This window comes from Pyxicephalus adspersus, chromosome 3 (genome assembly GCF_032062135.1).
Source record: "Pyxicephalus adspersus chromosome 3, UCB_Pads_2.0, whole genome shotgun sequence".
NCBI classification, from domain to species: Eukaryota; Metazoa; Chordata; class Amphibia; order Anura; family Pyxicephalidae; genus Pyxicephalus; species Pyxicephalus adspersus.
In genome coordinates this window covers 107,700,085-107,714,491 of record NC_092860.1, presented here as the reverse complement: position 1 = coordinate 107,714,491, position 14,407 = coordinate 107,700,085, and the positions used below count along the sequence as shown (strand labels likewise).

The window sequence follows — 14,407 nt, the reverse complement described above, 5'->3', positions numbered from 1 at the left end:
CACTTCACAAAAGTAAACACTATGCAGTTTTTTACTATTTTTTCTAATTTCTTGTTCCAGTCTGTAGTGAAAGCAGCTAGCATACATCTGGTTTTGATAAAATTCAGGGGGGAAATGAGCAGCATGGGAAGAGAAAATTGACCCAAAGTGAAATCTTCCTAGTGGGCACATAACAAAAGCCCATTGGAGGTTCTTAACTTTTTGTGAAGCCAACCAAATTAAAGAAAAAAAAAAACAAATTATAATTGCATTTTTAAAAAGTATTTTAGCAAAATATAATATAGTTGGTAAAAGTAAAGCTGAAACATGTATACTATGTGACTTTTATTTGTATTGCCCATATATGTATTACCTGCCAAGTGAATATTAATTTGTAATTGTAATCCGTTACTTCTATTAGAAAACATAGCCAGGGACGTCCCCAAATCTCTCTACTATAGTTAGTCAACACTGTGTGGTCACCACCTCACCTTTATTAGTCTCATTGAATGAGAATAGTGCATCAGCAAACAAAAAAAGATGTTTGCCTTTGTCCCACCAAGACTGTCCTGCTCTATGGTCTCAGTTTAACCTAATGCAAAGCAGAAATCAAATACTTACACCAGTGCTAGTTAAAAATACACATGAAGATTATTTTCATGAATATAATTTTTTCACAGCCCTCTCATCTTCAGTGTTAGAAGCAGATAAAGAAGGGTTAATATTCTCTATAATATTGTATAAGGAGCAGATAAAGAAGGGTTAACATCCTCTATAATATTGTAAAAGGAGCAGAGAAAGAAGGGTTAATCTTCTCTATATTGATCTGTACAAAGATCTTGATATCATCAAGTCCCTGTGCATTGGCAGAATCCTGAAACCACTTATTATTACCAATGATGGAGGGGGACTTCCTTGGTTAGGGCAGTGACAGAGAGATGACAAGGAAAATAAACAGGAGATGGTCTCTAGTGGTTCTGCTACTTGCAGGTTTTACAGAATCCTTAGTGTGACACAGGGCTGTACCACACATTAGAGATCAGTGGTTAGTGAAGTTGCTTAATGACAAGCAATAATCCAACTTTTGTATACAACTACCATGAAAATTTGCACTGGCTTTAAAATGTGCTAAGCAGATTGTGCAGCTAGAGTTTGATTGGCTCATTTTCAAGTCTCAATGCTACATGCATACATATTAAGAATCTCCAATGGTTAGATCAGCCTGTATGGGCAGGTTTAATGCATATTCAACATATTATGCTGCAATAGCAATCTATATAAACTAATAGCCAACAGCCCCAGCTCACTGTACATTGGGGATGGGGAGTGTAAATGCATGTGTTAAGTTTGTGGTAAGTGTACACACCACTGGTTCTTTTAATGTTATAACTGAAACTTTGTAGACTATAACGGGTAGAGATAAATCCACCTTTGGTGTAAGCTTAAAAAGGAATCCAGGTACTTTTATTTGCAGTTACACTGGCCAATGTCCAGGGGTGACCCTCCTGTAATAATACTATGACCTCAGAGGCTCCTGATTCATATGAATACTCACCTTATCTCTTTGATTTGGTTTTAGCAGTACATTTGCCAAGTTATTTCTTTGACAAAAATGATATATAAAACTCCCTCCCTGTCCTGCTTTTTGCAGCATTCTACTAATGGGTCAAATATATGGGTATAAAATGCCAAAACTCCTAATTGACCAATTTAGGTTACTCTGTAATGTTAGCAAGAAGTTATGGTAAACCTGCCATGAATGGGGGCTGATATTGTTGACTCCTTTCTGAAAGTTATAGTTTCTTTCTGACTACCCTAAAACAAATAAACAGATCACGAACCTGAGAAATTAGTTCTAACTGTATATCAGTGAATTGAAGTAATTAAGCATCAATAAAAAGGAATTTACCTTCTGGTGTGTACAACAACAATGGGCTCACTGCTGCATGTATGTAATGTAAGGACAGTTGTCTAAGTAAATAGTGGCCAGCATTCCCAGTGCCAATGAAAGCAGTAGCAAGCTTGCTGTTAATGAAAACAGTAGGCAGCAGCTGCTTGATGTGTACAAAGAAAAAAATAATAAAATTAGCTAACTATTTGTGTTTAGTAGATCTAAAAGAAGCAAATGTCCAACAGCGTTGGAATCCCCTAAGATGGAAAGTAATGGGAAATCTTAAATTTCAGAGTTTGTGGAAGAACAAGAAGTGACAGTATATCTACCCATAAAGATATAAGTGATGAATACGCTTCTTTTTGTAGAGATTTCCTTATAGTTTTTGTTGTTTCTGCAGGGCGAGAACTAAAAGGATATCTCCCAAATAAAACACAGACAGCAGAAAATAAACTCACAGGGTATTCACATGTATCTAACTTTTCCTTGTGTTTAAATAGTGGGACGAGTTAAACCCCTGTGAGATTTAAATGCTTTTGAAATGAAAACTGATCAAAGACAAATTTTCAATGGTCATATAACACATTGTAGGCGTTCCCCACAATTTCTGTAGTATTTTAGTAAGGGGGTGGTGATTATGTGGGCAGGAATATTTGTTTAGTTTTTTTCCCATGGAAAAGAATGCTTTCTGTAATACATTACCAACATTGTTTATGGGCTTTGTCTCAGATCACTTTGCAGGAAAAAAGTACTTGCTACTAGTTTTGCATTATAACAAACTAGTGTATATTTGATCCATCACAAACTGTGACACAAGGTGGGTACGGAACGTTTAAAACCGATCATCAGGAAATTTCCTTATCCACTGAAATACCCTTTATGCACTTTTAACTCACTTAAAGCAGAACTACATTTTTATTGATGTGGGTGAGATTTACCTATAATTTACAAGTATATACAACATACTGACTGATTAAGGCACACATTTACCTTTTTTAGGTGCTCTGCAGAACTGACAGGTCCAGAACCCATACCCCAAAGTTGCCACCTTCACTGCTAACTCTACCAATGGTGATACCTTGAACCATTGGATGGCTACTGATAATGTAACTGCATAGGCAGTAGTGTGAACAGAGTTGGGCTCTATACTGCATGCTGCATGTAGTGCAGGAAAAAAAACCCAAAAGCAAAGTAGAGAAAACCCCCAAAGAAGTAGAGAAAAGTTCTTTTCGGAGCAAAACAGACTTTCCATGTCTCTTCTGTTAAAAACCTCTACCTCCTGGTACATCCACCTTTTTTATAGGGTTTAGATCTGCTTATAAGTCATGGTGACATGCTGCTGCAGTTCAGTGTCTTCTCACACCCTTTGTGCCATGGACCAGTTGGTATCTAGTTGTGGGAGAGCTGAGAATTGGAATGAATTAGTGCTGAATTAGTGACCCCCCATCCCACCCCCAGAAACAGCACTGGCATTACCCTGGTTGCTTAATTTAAGGATGTAAATCAGTGCAGAATAGTGCAAGAAGGGTGCAAGGGGTTAATTTTTACTTTACAATGCTAGACTTTTCAAAGCACTGATGATAAAAAAGGGAACTGTGATATAATGACAAGAAACTTTTTTTTTTGTTGTAAACATAAAAGTTAAATTTTTAAAAATACATAGCATTATAAACAAAAAAAGTATATAATGTAACAATTTAATTATTGTTGCTTTGTAACTGCATTCCCCTATAAGAAAGCATTTGTGATCTGCTGAATGGGTCTTTTTAAATCTTTAGCTCACTTTCCACTGTCCCAGATTTAGTTAATAATTTAATGTCATCCTACTTCTTTTCCTAGGAAGTCTATTAGAGCAGAGAGGGTAGAGAAGTGCCAGGCTTGGAGTAGTGATAGTAGGAGCAGATGCTTACTGCAGTACAATGAGCAGGCTTTGCCCTTGCCTGGGATCACGTGTTCAGGAGCAGCACAGCTCTAGACAGGCAGATCAGAGAGAGAGGCACAGATTGTCTGAGCAGGGAGGAGGAGACACTGCAGGGACAGGGGCTGCTGCTGCTGCTGCTGCTGCCACACACACTTGTTATTCCCATCAACTTTTTTCCTTCTTCTTTTTCTTATCTTTGCTCCAGAGGATTATATTATTTATTATATTATTATCCTATTCAAGAAGAAAAAAATGCACTACAATAATACAGAGCATGCACCTGATTTGATGGGAAAGAACAGAATTCCAGCAGAAGAAAACCAGATGTGAATGGAAATACTAAGGATTTTTTTTCTACACATAGGACAATACAAGAGACAGGATACAGCATTTGTTCACAGAAGGAGGGAGTGATATTCTGGATCTCTGCATCAAACTAGCAGTGTGTGCCAGGTCATCTGGACCTTAAAGAGCAGTCCTTGAATTGAAAAATGAACTGCAGACAAGAGAGGACCTAGACAACGTCTGGATGTTGGATAGAGAATCATAAGCTTGGCACTGGCTGGCACAGGAGGGCATCTATGAATGTGCAAGAACTGTGGATGTGAGTTGGGTGTATTGGTGCAGTTGGAGCACAGAGGATGGCCATGAGGAATAAAGTGAGGTGCAGAGGTGACAGAGTGATGGGATGCTGTCCTCTGCACTCCTTCTTGGTGCTGATGCTGCTGTGTATGGACTGCTGCTGCACAGCTCAGGTGTACAATCTCAGCCTTGCTGTGGATGAAGGTTTACCACCTGGTACCCTGGTAGGAGATATCAGGGCAGGACTGCCAGAGGGGAGCCCAGGTGAAGGATTCTTCTTATCAGAGGAAAGTGGAGACTCCTTAGTGCTCAGGGACTTCCAGATAGACACAGACACTGGGATTGTAAGGACCCTGCGAGTTCTGGACAGAGAGAGAACAGAACTGTACAGTTTTGTGGCTGCCACTTTGCTGGGGGAGGTGGTGCAGGTAGAGATCAGAGTACGTGATGTCAATGATCACTCTCCAACCTTTCCTGTACAATCACTTGCTTTACAAGTATCTGAGCTTACCCCACCTGGAACTACCTTCAGATTACCTGCAGCATGGGATCCAGATAAGGGAGAGTATGGATTAAGAGGATACTCACTGCTCAGAGGTAGCCATGAAGCTGCCTTCATCATCAGGTATGGGGATAGCAAGTCCAGCCTAGGTCAGGTAGGAAAACAGGTAAGGGGGGAAGAGGGCTTTAATAAACCAAAAGCAACTCTTCAGGTTTGGAAGCAAAAAGATCATTCTAGCAAGGACAAATCAGACATGGATACAGCAGAGTTTAGGACAAACAGTAGGGAATCGGGGACAGACACTGAAGGTTCTTGGATAGGAGGTGGGTTTAATGGGGATGAGGTATTTACTGAACATTTCAAATCACCTGAAACAGATCCTGGAGATTATTTGTATGAAACATACCATGATACAGGGGGACATACTGACAGTACCAATTCACATGAAGAGGTAGGGATAGAAGGGTCACCTACTGATTCCAGACTTCACCCTCTGGATCTTGTGTTAGTGCATTGGCTTGACAGAGAAGAGGTGGATAAATATCAGCTGGAAGTTGAAGCTTTTGATGGTGGTTATCCACGTAGAACTGGAAGACTTTTTGTAGACATAACTGTTTTGGATGCAAATGATAACCCACCAACTTTTGACCAGCCTGAATATAAAGGTTGGGTGTGGGAAAATGCCCCCATTGGCACCTCCATTTGCACTGTTCATGCTGCAGACCCTGATTTAGGTAGCAATGGGGAAGTCAGTTATAGTTTGTGGTCTGGTGAGGACTATTTCAGTGTAGAAGGAAGTACTGGAATTGTAAGGGTCAATCGTCTCCTAGACAGAGAACATAGAGCTCTTCATCAGCTGGTAGTGCAAGCCAAGGATGGCGGATCCCAACCTGAAGTTTCTAGTGTCCTTGTCATGGTAAAAGTCCTTGACGTTAATGATAACAAACCCAGCATAGAAGTCACCCTGCTCACTGAAAGTGGTCAACCAGAAGTATCGGAAGGAGCACGAATAGGAGAGTATTTAGCAAGAATTTCCATTTCTGATCCTGATTTAGAATTTGAGGAAGAGCCCTGGGAAACTATTGAAGATAAGGGAAGTGGAACCCATGCAGGCAAGTTCCAAGAGAGTGGGGAAAATCTTGGTGTGGTAGAACTAGCAAAAGCACAGCAAGGAAAAAATCTTCTTCAAGTTTCTAAAGAAAGGCAAACTTTTAATCCCATGAGTATTGGAGCACCTCAGCATGTGTCACTGACATTGGAAGGTGCTGATGATGCTTTTTCTCTACGTCCTGTTGGGCCACAGGTGTATTTTCTCTGTGTTGATGCTGCTCTTGATCGTGAACAAAAAGATTTATATGAACTGCGTTTGCTTGCTAGTGATTCAGGCTCCCCTCCTTTACAGACACTTAAAATATTACTTTTCAGAATTACTGACTTAAATGACCAGCCTCCAGTTTTTAACCAGCCAAATGGATACCAAGTGACAGTTTCAGAATCTGCCCTGCCTGGTACTGCTGTCCTCAGTATTACTGCCCATGACCTAGATGAGGATGGCCCCAACGCCAGTATAATGTACACTCTGCTAAGCAGTTCTTCTTCTGGTGCTTTTAGGCTAGACCCACATACAGGGGTTCTGAGCATTACGAGGACTTTGGATTATGAAACGGAAACTGTAATGAACCTGGTGGTTGTGGCTACTGACCAGGGTGAACCTCCACTCTCATCTAGTTGTCATGTTACCATAATGGTTGAGGATACCAATGACAATGAACCCGTCTTCTTACAACAGTTCTACAATGTAACCTTACCGGAACATTCAGCTTTGGAACACTGCTTTCTCCAGGTAAGATATAAAAAGTTTCTAATATGTTATATTTTACATTTAGATTTATGTTCCAATAATATTGCTTAGAGACTTTTCTGATGCTTGGTGCGGCCTTCAGTGATCTCTATTCTAATTCTACAACCTTTTTCAGTATATATACTATAGATGAATGACAAAAGCTTTTTATTCCTGGTGTCCTTAAACAAGTCTACCATTTTTTTTGTTAATGTTTGAAAAGAGATATAAACAGTAAAATAAAGTGGGACTTTCATCTGAACTGCACCTATAGTTTTAAGGCAGAAGTCGGCAAATTCAGGCCTTTAGGCCAGATACGGCCTAGCCAGTAGTCCATTCTGGCTCAACGCCCCCCCGGTTGATCGGCCTAATCTCGGCTGGCAGGGGCCAGCAACCCGCGGCTCTTGAACCTCCTTGTTTTGCCTCCCTTCCCTATTTATTGCGGCCGGCATTAACACTTCCGCCGCCGGGGTAAAGGGACATTCCTTCTCCTCCGTATGCATTGCGGAGGAGTGGGATTTCCCTTCAGGGGCGTTCCTGGTAGGGTGAGGAGCCACCAGCGTGGGACTCGAGAGAGAGTCCGGCCTAGTGTGTCTTCTTGACCTCCTGAAATGGCCTAGTAGCCTAAAAAGTTTGCTGACCCCTGCTCTAAGGTAAACCACCCTACCCTGCCCAAGATGCCAACAAACCTAAATTTCAGATTTGCTCTCCTGATCTCCTGGTAAAATCGCTTGGGTGCAGATTTATTGCTGGCTGTGCTTTTGTGGTTGACCCTCAGACATTTATAGGACCATTTTCTGAGGTTAGAGATGATCAGGATAAAGCCACATTTAAGGCAGTGGATATCAGAATCAAGTGGATGAGCAGAAGCAACAGGATTGTGGATGTTAACATTAGAGCAGGCGTCCACTTTGAGATTCCAGTAAGCATGCACCTGGAAGGGGAAAGGGTGGGCTATTTTAGGTCAGGGGGGGCTAACAATAAGTGAACTTTATCTTAAAGTGCACACATATCTTTTCAAGTTTACTGTACAGGTATGGAAAATTATATTAGTTTATCCTTCCTGGCATCCTATTTCTAGAAGGAAATGGTGACTCTGAATGATGCCGTAGATATGGCACAAGTCTCTCTTCTTTAAATAAAGTATTGTTATGAAGAAAATATCTGCAAGAGGTGAAATTTGCATGTAAATATTAGTCTGTTACCTAGCACCTAACATAAAAATATATAAAAAGTTAGGTGTATATTAAGGCAAGTTTAGGGTGGCATAAGTTATAGAAAATATTTTCCAAAATAAGTTTTAATGTTTTAACTAAGTTGAAATAAGAAGTACAATAATTTAGGAACTGTCAAACAACTTTATAAATAGGCAAATCTATAGAAATATATTTCTTTATTAAAAAATAGGTAAAAAAAACATATAACACCTCATCTGATACTTTGCATTGTCTATCCATATCTGTTTCACTGAAGGCACTGATATATGTTGTATTTTATGATAACTATAGCAGAAAATGTTTTCTTGTTATTTTGAAAAAAGAAAAGCATATAATATAAGGTAAAATACTGCATTCAGATCAGGCCCAGGTTGCACTGAAACCTAATGTACAAGGTTATGGTGTCCTAAGAAATGGTGGTAAATGTCTTCATTATAACAAACATAACAACTTGAAACATATTTCATGATGATCTTTTACAACATTCTTTTCATAAAGGACATGTGTAACTAACCTTTGCTGACATGCAGATATTGTTGTATTTATGTTTAATGCTGACACCAGCGGAGCAAAAAAAGTATGGACATTGTACAGCGCTGCGTAATATGATGGCGCTTTATAAATGCTGTGTAATAATAATGTATACCATACTTATCTTTGTGCCTGTAGTTTCTTCCTAAGCCTCTATAGTGGCCTCACACTGGCTCCCTGCATACATCTATCATCTCTTTTTGTGCCCTCATGTTTTTCTGGGCCCTGTGCAGCAACTCAGACAGTAAACGCAATTATATTTGACAATTTACTTTGTGTTGGTGAGTCTATCTCAACTATTTTAAGCTATACAGGTTTAGATGTCCAGGGTCTCTGTTATTTGGCAGAAAGCTTGCAGATTGAAGCTGTTAATAAAGGTTAAAATTAATAAGGGTAAATCTATTTCATATTTGATGTGCATACATTAATGTATATATTTGGCTGCTTAGTTTTGACCTTATGTATAGGTGAGAATAAATGTCTTTAAAAAATGTCTTTCAATAATATCAAATCAAACAGGTTGCTCTCATATGTAACTCATATGTAGATGTTTTTGGCTTGTGCATCTAGCTGATAAGGTTATAGCACCTACACTGCATAGTAGTAAAATGACACAGCAGATGTCTAACAAACTGCCTCAAGTGCATCTGCCAGGTGGAAGTGATAAATCATATTCATAAAAATATTCTTATGCTGTATAGAATATTTATCAAATATAAAACAAACCATTAAAAATTGTAAGTTTTAGTCATGAACAACAAATAGAGCCTATTGAAACAAAATACTGTATATACCTTTTGATGTTCCCAAAAGCTTTCATTGGCCTCCTCCTCCTTTATTTCCTTTTTTTATATGGTTAGGTACACTATAAAAATTGACTGTAGCTCTATATCTTTGTTTGATAGTAACCTACTAAAACAATAGAAAAATAAAATATATCTTGGTTGTGCGTGCTCTAGTCAATAAAGATGAATACTGAATAGAGCAATTCATTTTTAGACTTATTTTTGGTGGAATTATTTTTTTTTTAACACATCAAGGTCTCACCATGGACATTCTACAGACTGAAGGGTCCATGCTGTCTTTTTCCATTGTATTTTGTTACAAGCAGTGCACAGTAGTTGATCCTAAGTTTTTCCACTAGAATGAAATACAAAATCCCTGTGGGCATTCCACCACTGTATATTTATGTACATATGTAAGTAACTACTTTCACTCCAAATGGCATTATATAATAGACTTTCAATGTAAAGAGGCATAAAAACTGTTTGGACCTATAGTGGGAAACCAAATGTTTTTCTTACTCACTATAAACATTGCTGGATTTTATTTTCTAATATTTTCCTGTTTAGGAGGTAAAGCAGATAAAACTGTTGATAATTAGCTCCGTTCAATGAATTTTAATGTGTTTTTTGCAAAAAGAAAAGTGATATTTGTTTTAACATGTATCTTTTCTGTTGTTGAATAAACTCCATCAACAGTAGTATTTACACTTTATTGTGTTAAAAGATAGGGTAAGTGATCACTTAAAACAATTCTAAATTTTAAGGCTGGTTGTTTCTTTTTTTTGTGGGATAATGGAACACCTTTACATAATTTTCAGGGTTGGTGGCCCCAAAGTTGGTAGCCATTGGGAAAATTTTATGAACACTGCTTTATTGTTTCTTTGAGGATCAGAACCTTGTTTTCTGTTTTTTTTTTCAAGGGGGGGGGGGCATAAGAGAAAACAGGGGATCTCTGTTCCCTTGTGGTTTAAGGAACATATCTTGTTTTACAGCTATCAGACATGAGAGCTTGGAGCTAATCCAGGGATGTATGGGAAAAAGGGGCAATCAGTGCTTGCTGCTAATTACTTAGGGGAAAACTACTTGGGCAAAAGTACTTTCAGAAAAGTTCTTTTGAAAAAGTCATTTAGCAAAAACAGTATTTGTAAAAGTGCATTCATAAAAGTGCTTGGTAGAAAAGACATTGAGAGAAGTGCTGGGGAACAATGTGATTGTTAGGTATAATTGCAGCAATTTTTTTAGATATACATAAGCATCTGGTACCATTGTTTCTCATAGTGTGACTGTTAACCAAGTGAAATCACAATAATTAGTTCCACTTATATGCAGGCAATTATTTCCTGTTGTGTGGAAAAAGTTGCTTGTTTCTCTTATAGTGAGTTTAAATGTTGTGTAAAGTAGGCCTCATAAGGGACTAGCCACTAGTGGATCCCCAACTGAAATAAAACTTCTTGGCTCAGGATCTGGAATTCACTAAACTATGGGAAGAATGAAAAGGGACACCAAACTCACTAAACTCACAGCCATGGTAGCAGATTTAAAGAGGTCTCGTTCTGCATTTGGTAGCAAGGGACAGATTCTTCCCAGCTATTGTTTACCTTTAGCTGGCTCATTCATCATCTCACAGCAGGGAGATGAAGGCAGTTAACATGACACGTTATTCTGGTGCTAGCAGGCATCTCACCATTCACCATTCAGCTTCAGATGCACAATGAGTAGAACCAACTTCAGCCTCATGGACATGATGGCCAATGTTTTCCATCTGTAGTGGCAGCATCATGACAGGGAGTTAGAAGATTAGATGGGGCAGATTGTATCATTCCTATATAACATAAAATACTAAATATTTAACTCTTGACACAATAGATTACTGAGCCAAGAAACTAGAGTTTTGGCTAGAACTGTTCAAGCATGCCATTTTGGTGCTGCCCAGTCTACTCTCAGGTGTCATGGAGAATTTTCAGTGCAACAGGTGGAATTGTTGCTCCAAAATAGACTAAATTGTCTGCCATTACTGTGGAGCAACTGATGTTTATTAAAATAAATTAATTCAGAAACACTGAGCTGTTTTGACACCTGTTCCTGATTCCAATAAGTTATTGTACCACTATGAACAACAATTACCCTAGTTCCACCACTACAACCATCAACAGCAGTAATAGTGGTTAACCAATACAAAAAATGGATTAGACTGTCTCTGGGCATGCTGTCCATGGTTCATAAAATTGTTCACTTTTTTATAAAAAAAATAAAAATGAATTTCACAGGGTCAGACCTCTCTCAAATTATGTTTCAGTGATTTGTGGAGGTCTGCTGGAGTTATCTTCTGGTTTCATTTAACTCTTCAATAAAGCTAAACTCACTGCCATAGATTATAAGTTTTGTGTCTATCAGAAGGGTTAGCGTGTTCTCATCACCTTTGAGGTTTTATTGTTCTTTATTTTGCAATAAAGTGAACCAATGATATGAGATTGTGCAATCCCCTCCTAATACATGCGGAGGCATGGGAATTCAATCGCAGAGATTACAGAGAGAAAACAAACTTAATTTGTTAACTCCCTAGCATTTACAAAACACTGATATCAACTTTATGTAGACTGACCGCCTTAAAGGTTCAGTAAATACTATAAATAAATCAAGCTTTTGTATATTCCTTTGCTTCTTTCCCATTCTATCAACCTTCTATCAGTATGTTAAAATCATAAAAGTTATCAAATGTCACAGCCTACAGGGAACAACAGATTCTTTTCTCCATGTGTGCTATTGCTTTGACCTTCTGTTCAGTTCCATGGCATATGGCAAAGTGTTAGAGACATACCAACTTGATGTGTTTTGAACTCCTAATTGCAGAAATCTTTTCTGCAACAGCCTCAAAAATAATATCTTACAAATGTCAAAAATGCCATTACTTTCAGCATTTGTTGGCTTCTTAATGATGTGTGCAAGTGCATATCACTTAGGAAGGTTCTGCAAAAACTAAGTATTCTGGGATTGCACAGCACGGACAGAACTTTAAATCATAAAGCTGAATGTGTTGTCCATCTGTTAAACTCTTTTTTGTCAGCACTATTCTAGTGAATCTGTGTAAATTTATTAGAAAAATTTGACCTGTCTCGCCATTATCTATAGCTCTGTAGGGCATGTTACACACATAGATATACATGCTTGTGAATCTGCAGCAAAGAATATCCTGTATTTTGTTCTCCAGCTGTGGTACTGATAAACATTGGCCAATGTTTCCTATATTTTCTGCATTGAAGTAAATGCTTCCTTTATACTGGGCTGGAAACTTCTCATGGTAAGCTGTTTTCAGAAGTCTTTGGTCCTTGTTCTAGAAAGATTTGCGTTCTTGTGAAGATTTCTTGAAGTTTCCAAAAGTAAAAATTAATGGGATTCGATTTTCCTACTTTGTTTTTGGAAATGTTTGTTGTTTTTTTGATCTGATTACCCTATTTTATATACCAGACCTCCGCATTGCTTTTTTCCACACTTTGGTGTGATGTGAAGTGGACAGTAAAATCAGGTATTCTTAACCCTGGTTCAATGGAACTCCAGGGTTCCTTCAGAGTTTGTTGGTATTTCTTAAACTGTGGCTGACTAACCTCATATTTGATGATGCCTGCATAGCCCTAAGGCCAATGCCATGTGGAAGAGCCACGACAGTAATAATCCTTTAGGTTGTCATAAGAATGGCATTCTAGACACAACTGTAAGGGGCATTTCTTCCACTGGCCACCAATGCGAGAAGCTTTTTTCCCCATGGACCCCCAATATATTGGCAGTGCAGGGGTTCCCCAAGACCTATACAAAATTTCAAGGGTTCCTTGGGCGTAAAAAGTTGAGAAAAGCTGGTATAAAGTATTTGATTAGGTTCTATACTATCAAACTTTACCAGTACCAGACCAGCTGTTTTAGGATCCTTGATTCAGGAACCTTGAATACTTTTCCACAAAGTGAAGAGGTGATTAGAGTAATTTGTGGTCTTTATTATAGAGACAATATGGTTTAGTGCTGTTGTTGTTTACTTTGGCAGATACCCCTTTGATGAACATAGGTCACATACATGGTCAACTCAGGCAAACGTTTCAAAACCTTTGGACAACATATTCAACTCTATAAACTTTCAAATACTAATTATATACCTTATTTTATATGTTACAAAAGTAAAGTTATTTTTTAAAGATTGTTTCTGTAGATTGGTGCTAAATACAATGTTTTTCCTGCCTTGTATTGACTAAATGCACTAAATGCAGAAAAGTCACACAATGAAATAGTTACAATATACAAATAGCATATAACAATTTTTATGTAAGTGGCTACTAAGAGGTATTTTCTTAGAAAGGTAGAATATAATTTATGAACAATAATATATGGCAGTCTCTGCTTTCCTGACAAGGCCATATTAAATGCTGAGCTCACCTAAATTGATTCAGTCATGCTCTAGTGTGTTATCCTTAACTTGATACTCTGTTTATATTATGAGAAATGTCAAGAGAAGAGTAGAGTGAACACCACTAAACCCTTATCTAAAGAACTGCTGTCAGCAATGCTTTGTGATTCTTAGTGATAACTGTTTAACATTGAATAATGTCCACATAGCAGCAACTGATTCCACCATGGACAAGGTACATCTACTTTGATCAAAAACCATATGCATTCTTTTGTGAGATCCATATAACACGAAACATTCTCTGCACAAGTAAACTTTAATCAGCATGGAAAAAGAATGTATAGTCAAGTCTATTTCCTCCTATTTCCAAATGGAAATCAACTAAAATAAACATTTATCTGTGTCTGATTGCAATATATAATATCGTTATGGAATTTTTGATCATTCTGTTTTCTATGTAACTTTTTCTTTTTTTTATGTGCAGAGCATGAACTTGCAGATCCTTGTTTCTGATCATGTTTATTTCCGTTAATTCTTTACACCTGAGCAAGATTCGTAAAGACTCCCTGCAAAACTTGAAAGATGTTACTAAAAATGTATCTATAGCCACAAGATTTTTTCGGTTTTGGATAGTGTAGGCAGAGTTTAGAATGTTTTTTCAGTTATTATTGCCGTGCTTGCCTTTGGTTGGAAAGATTCACAATCTAAATTTCTTCTGTTGACCATTATCAATAATAGGAACTCAAACATTTGGAAAACCTTCCAATAA

General features: G+C 37.9%; 1 protein-coding gene across 1 annotated transcript in view; it reads left to right on the top strand.

Annotated features, from left to right (window-relative positions):
• Positions 1–4,017: 4,017 nt before the first annotated feature.
• The window catches only part of DCHS2 (dachsous cadherin-related 2), a 166,416-nt gene continuing 156,026 nt past the window's right edge, over positions 4,018–14,407 (top strand). Inside the window, exon 1 of the mRNA XM_072405938.1 lies at positions 4,018–6,718. Within this exon, the coding sequence (XP_072262039.1) occupies positions 4,433–6,718 (2,286 nt within the window). The 5' untranslated portion in view covers positions 4,018–4,432. The remainder of the gene's footprint in view (positions 6,719–14,407) is intronic.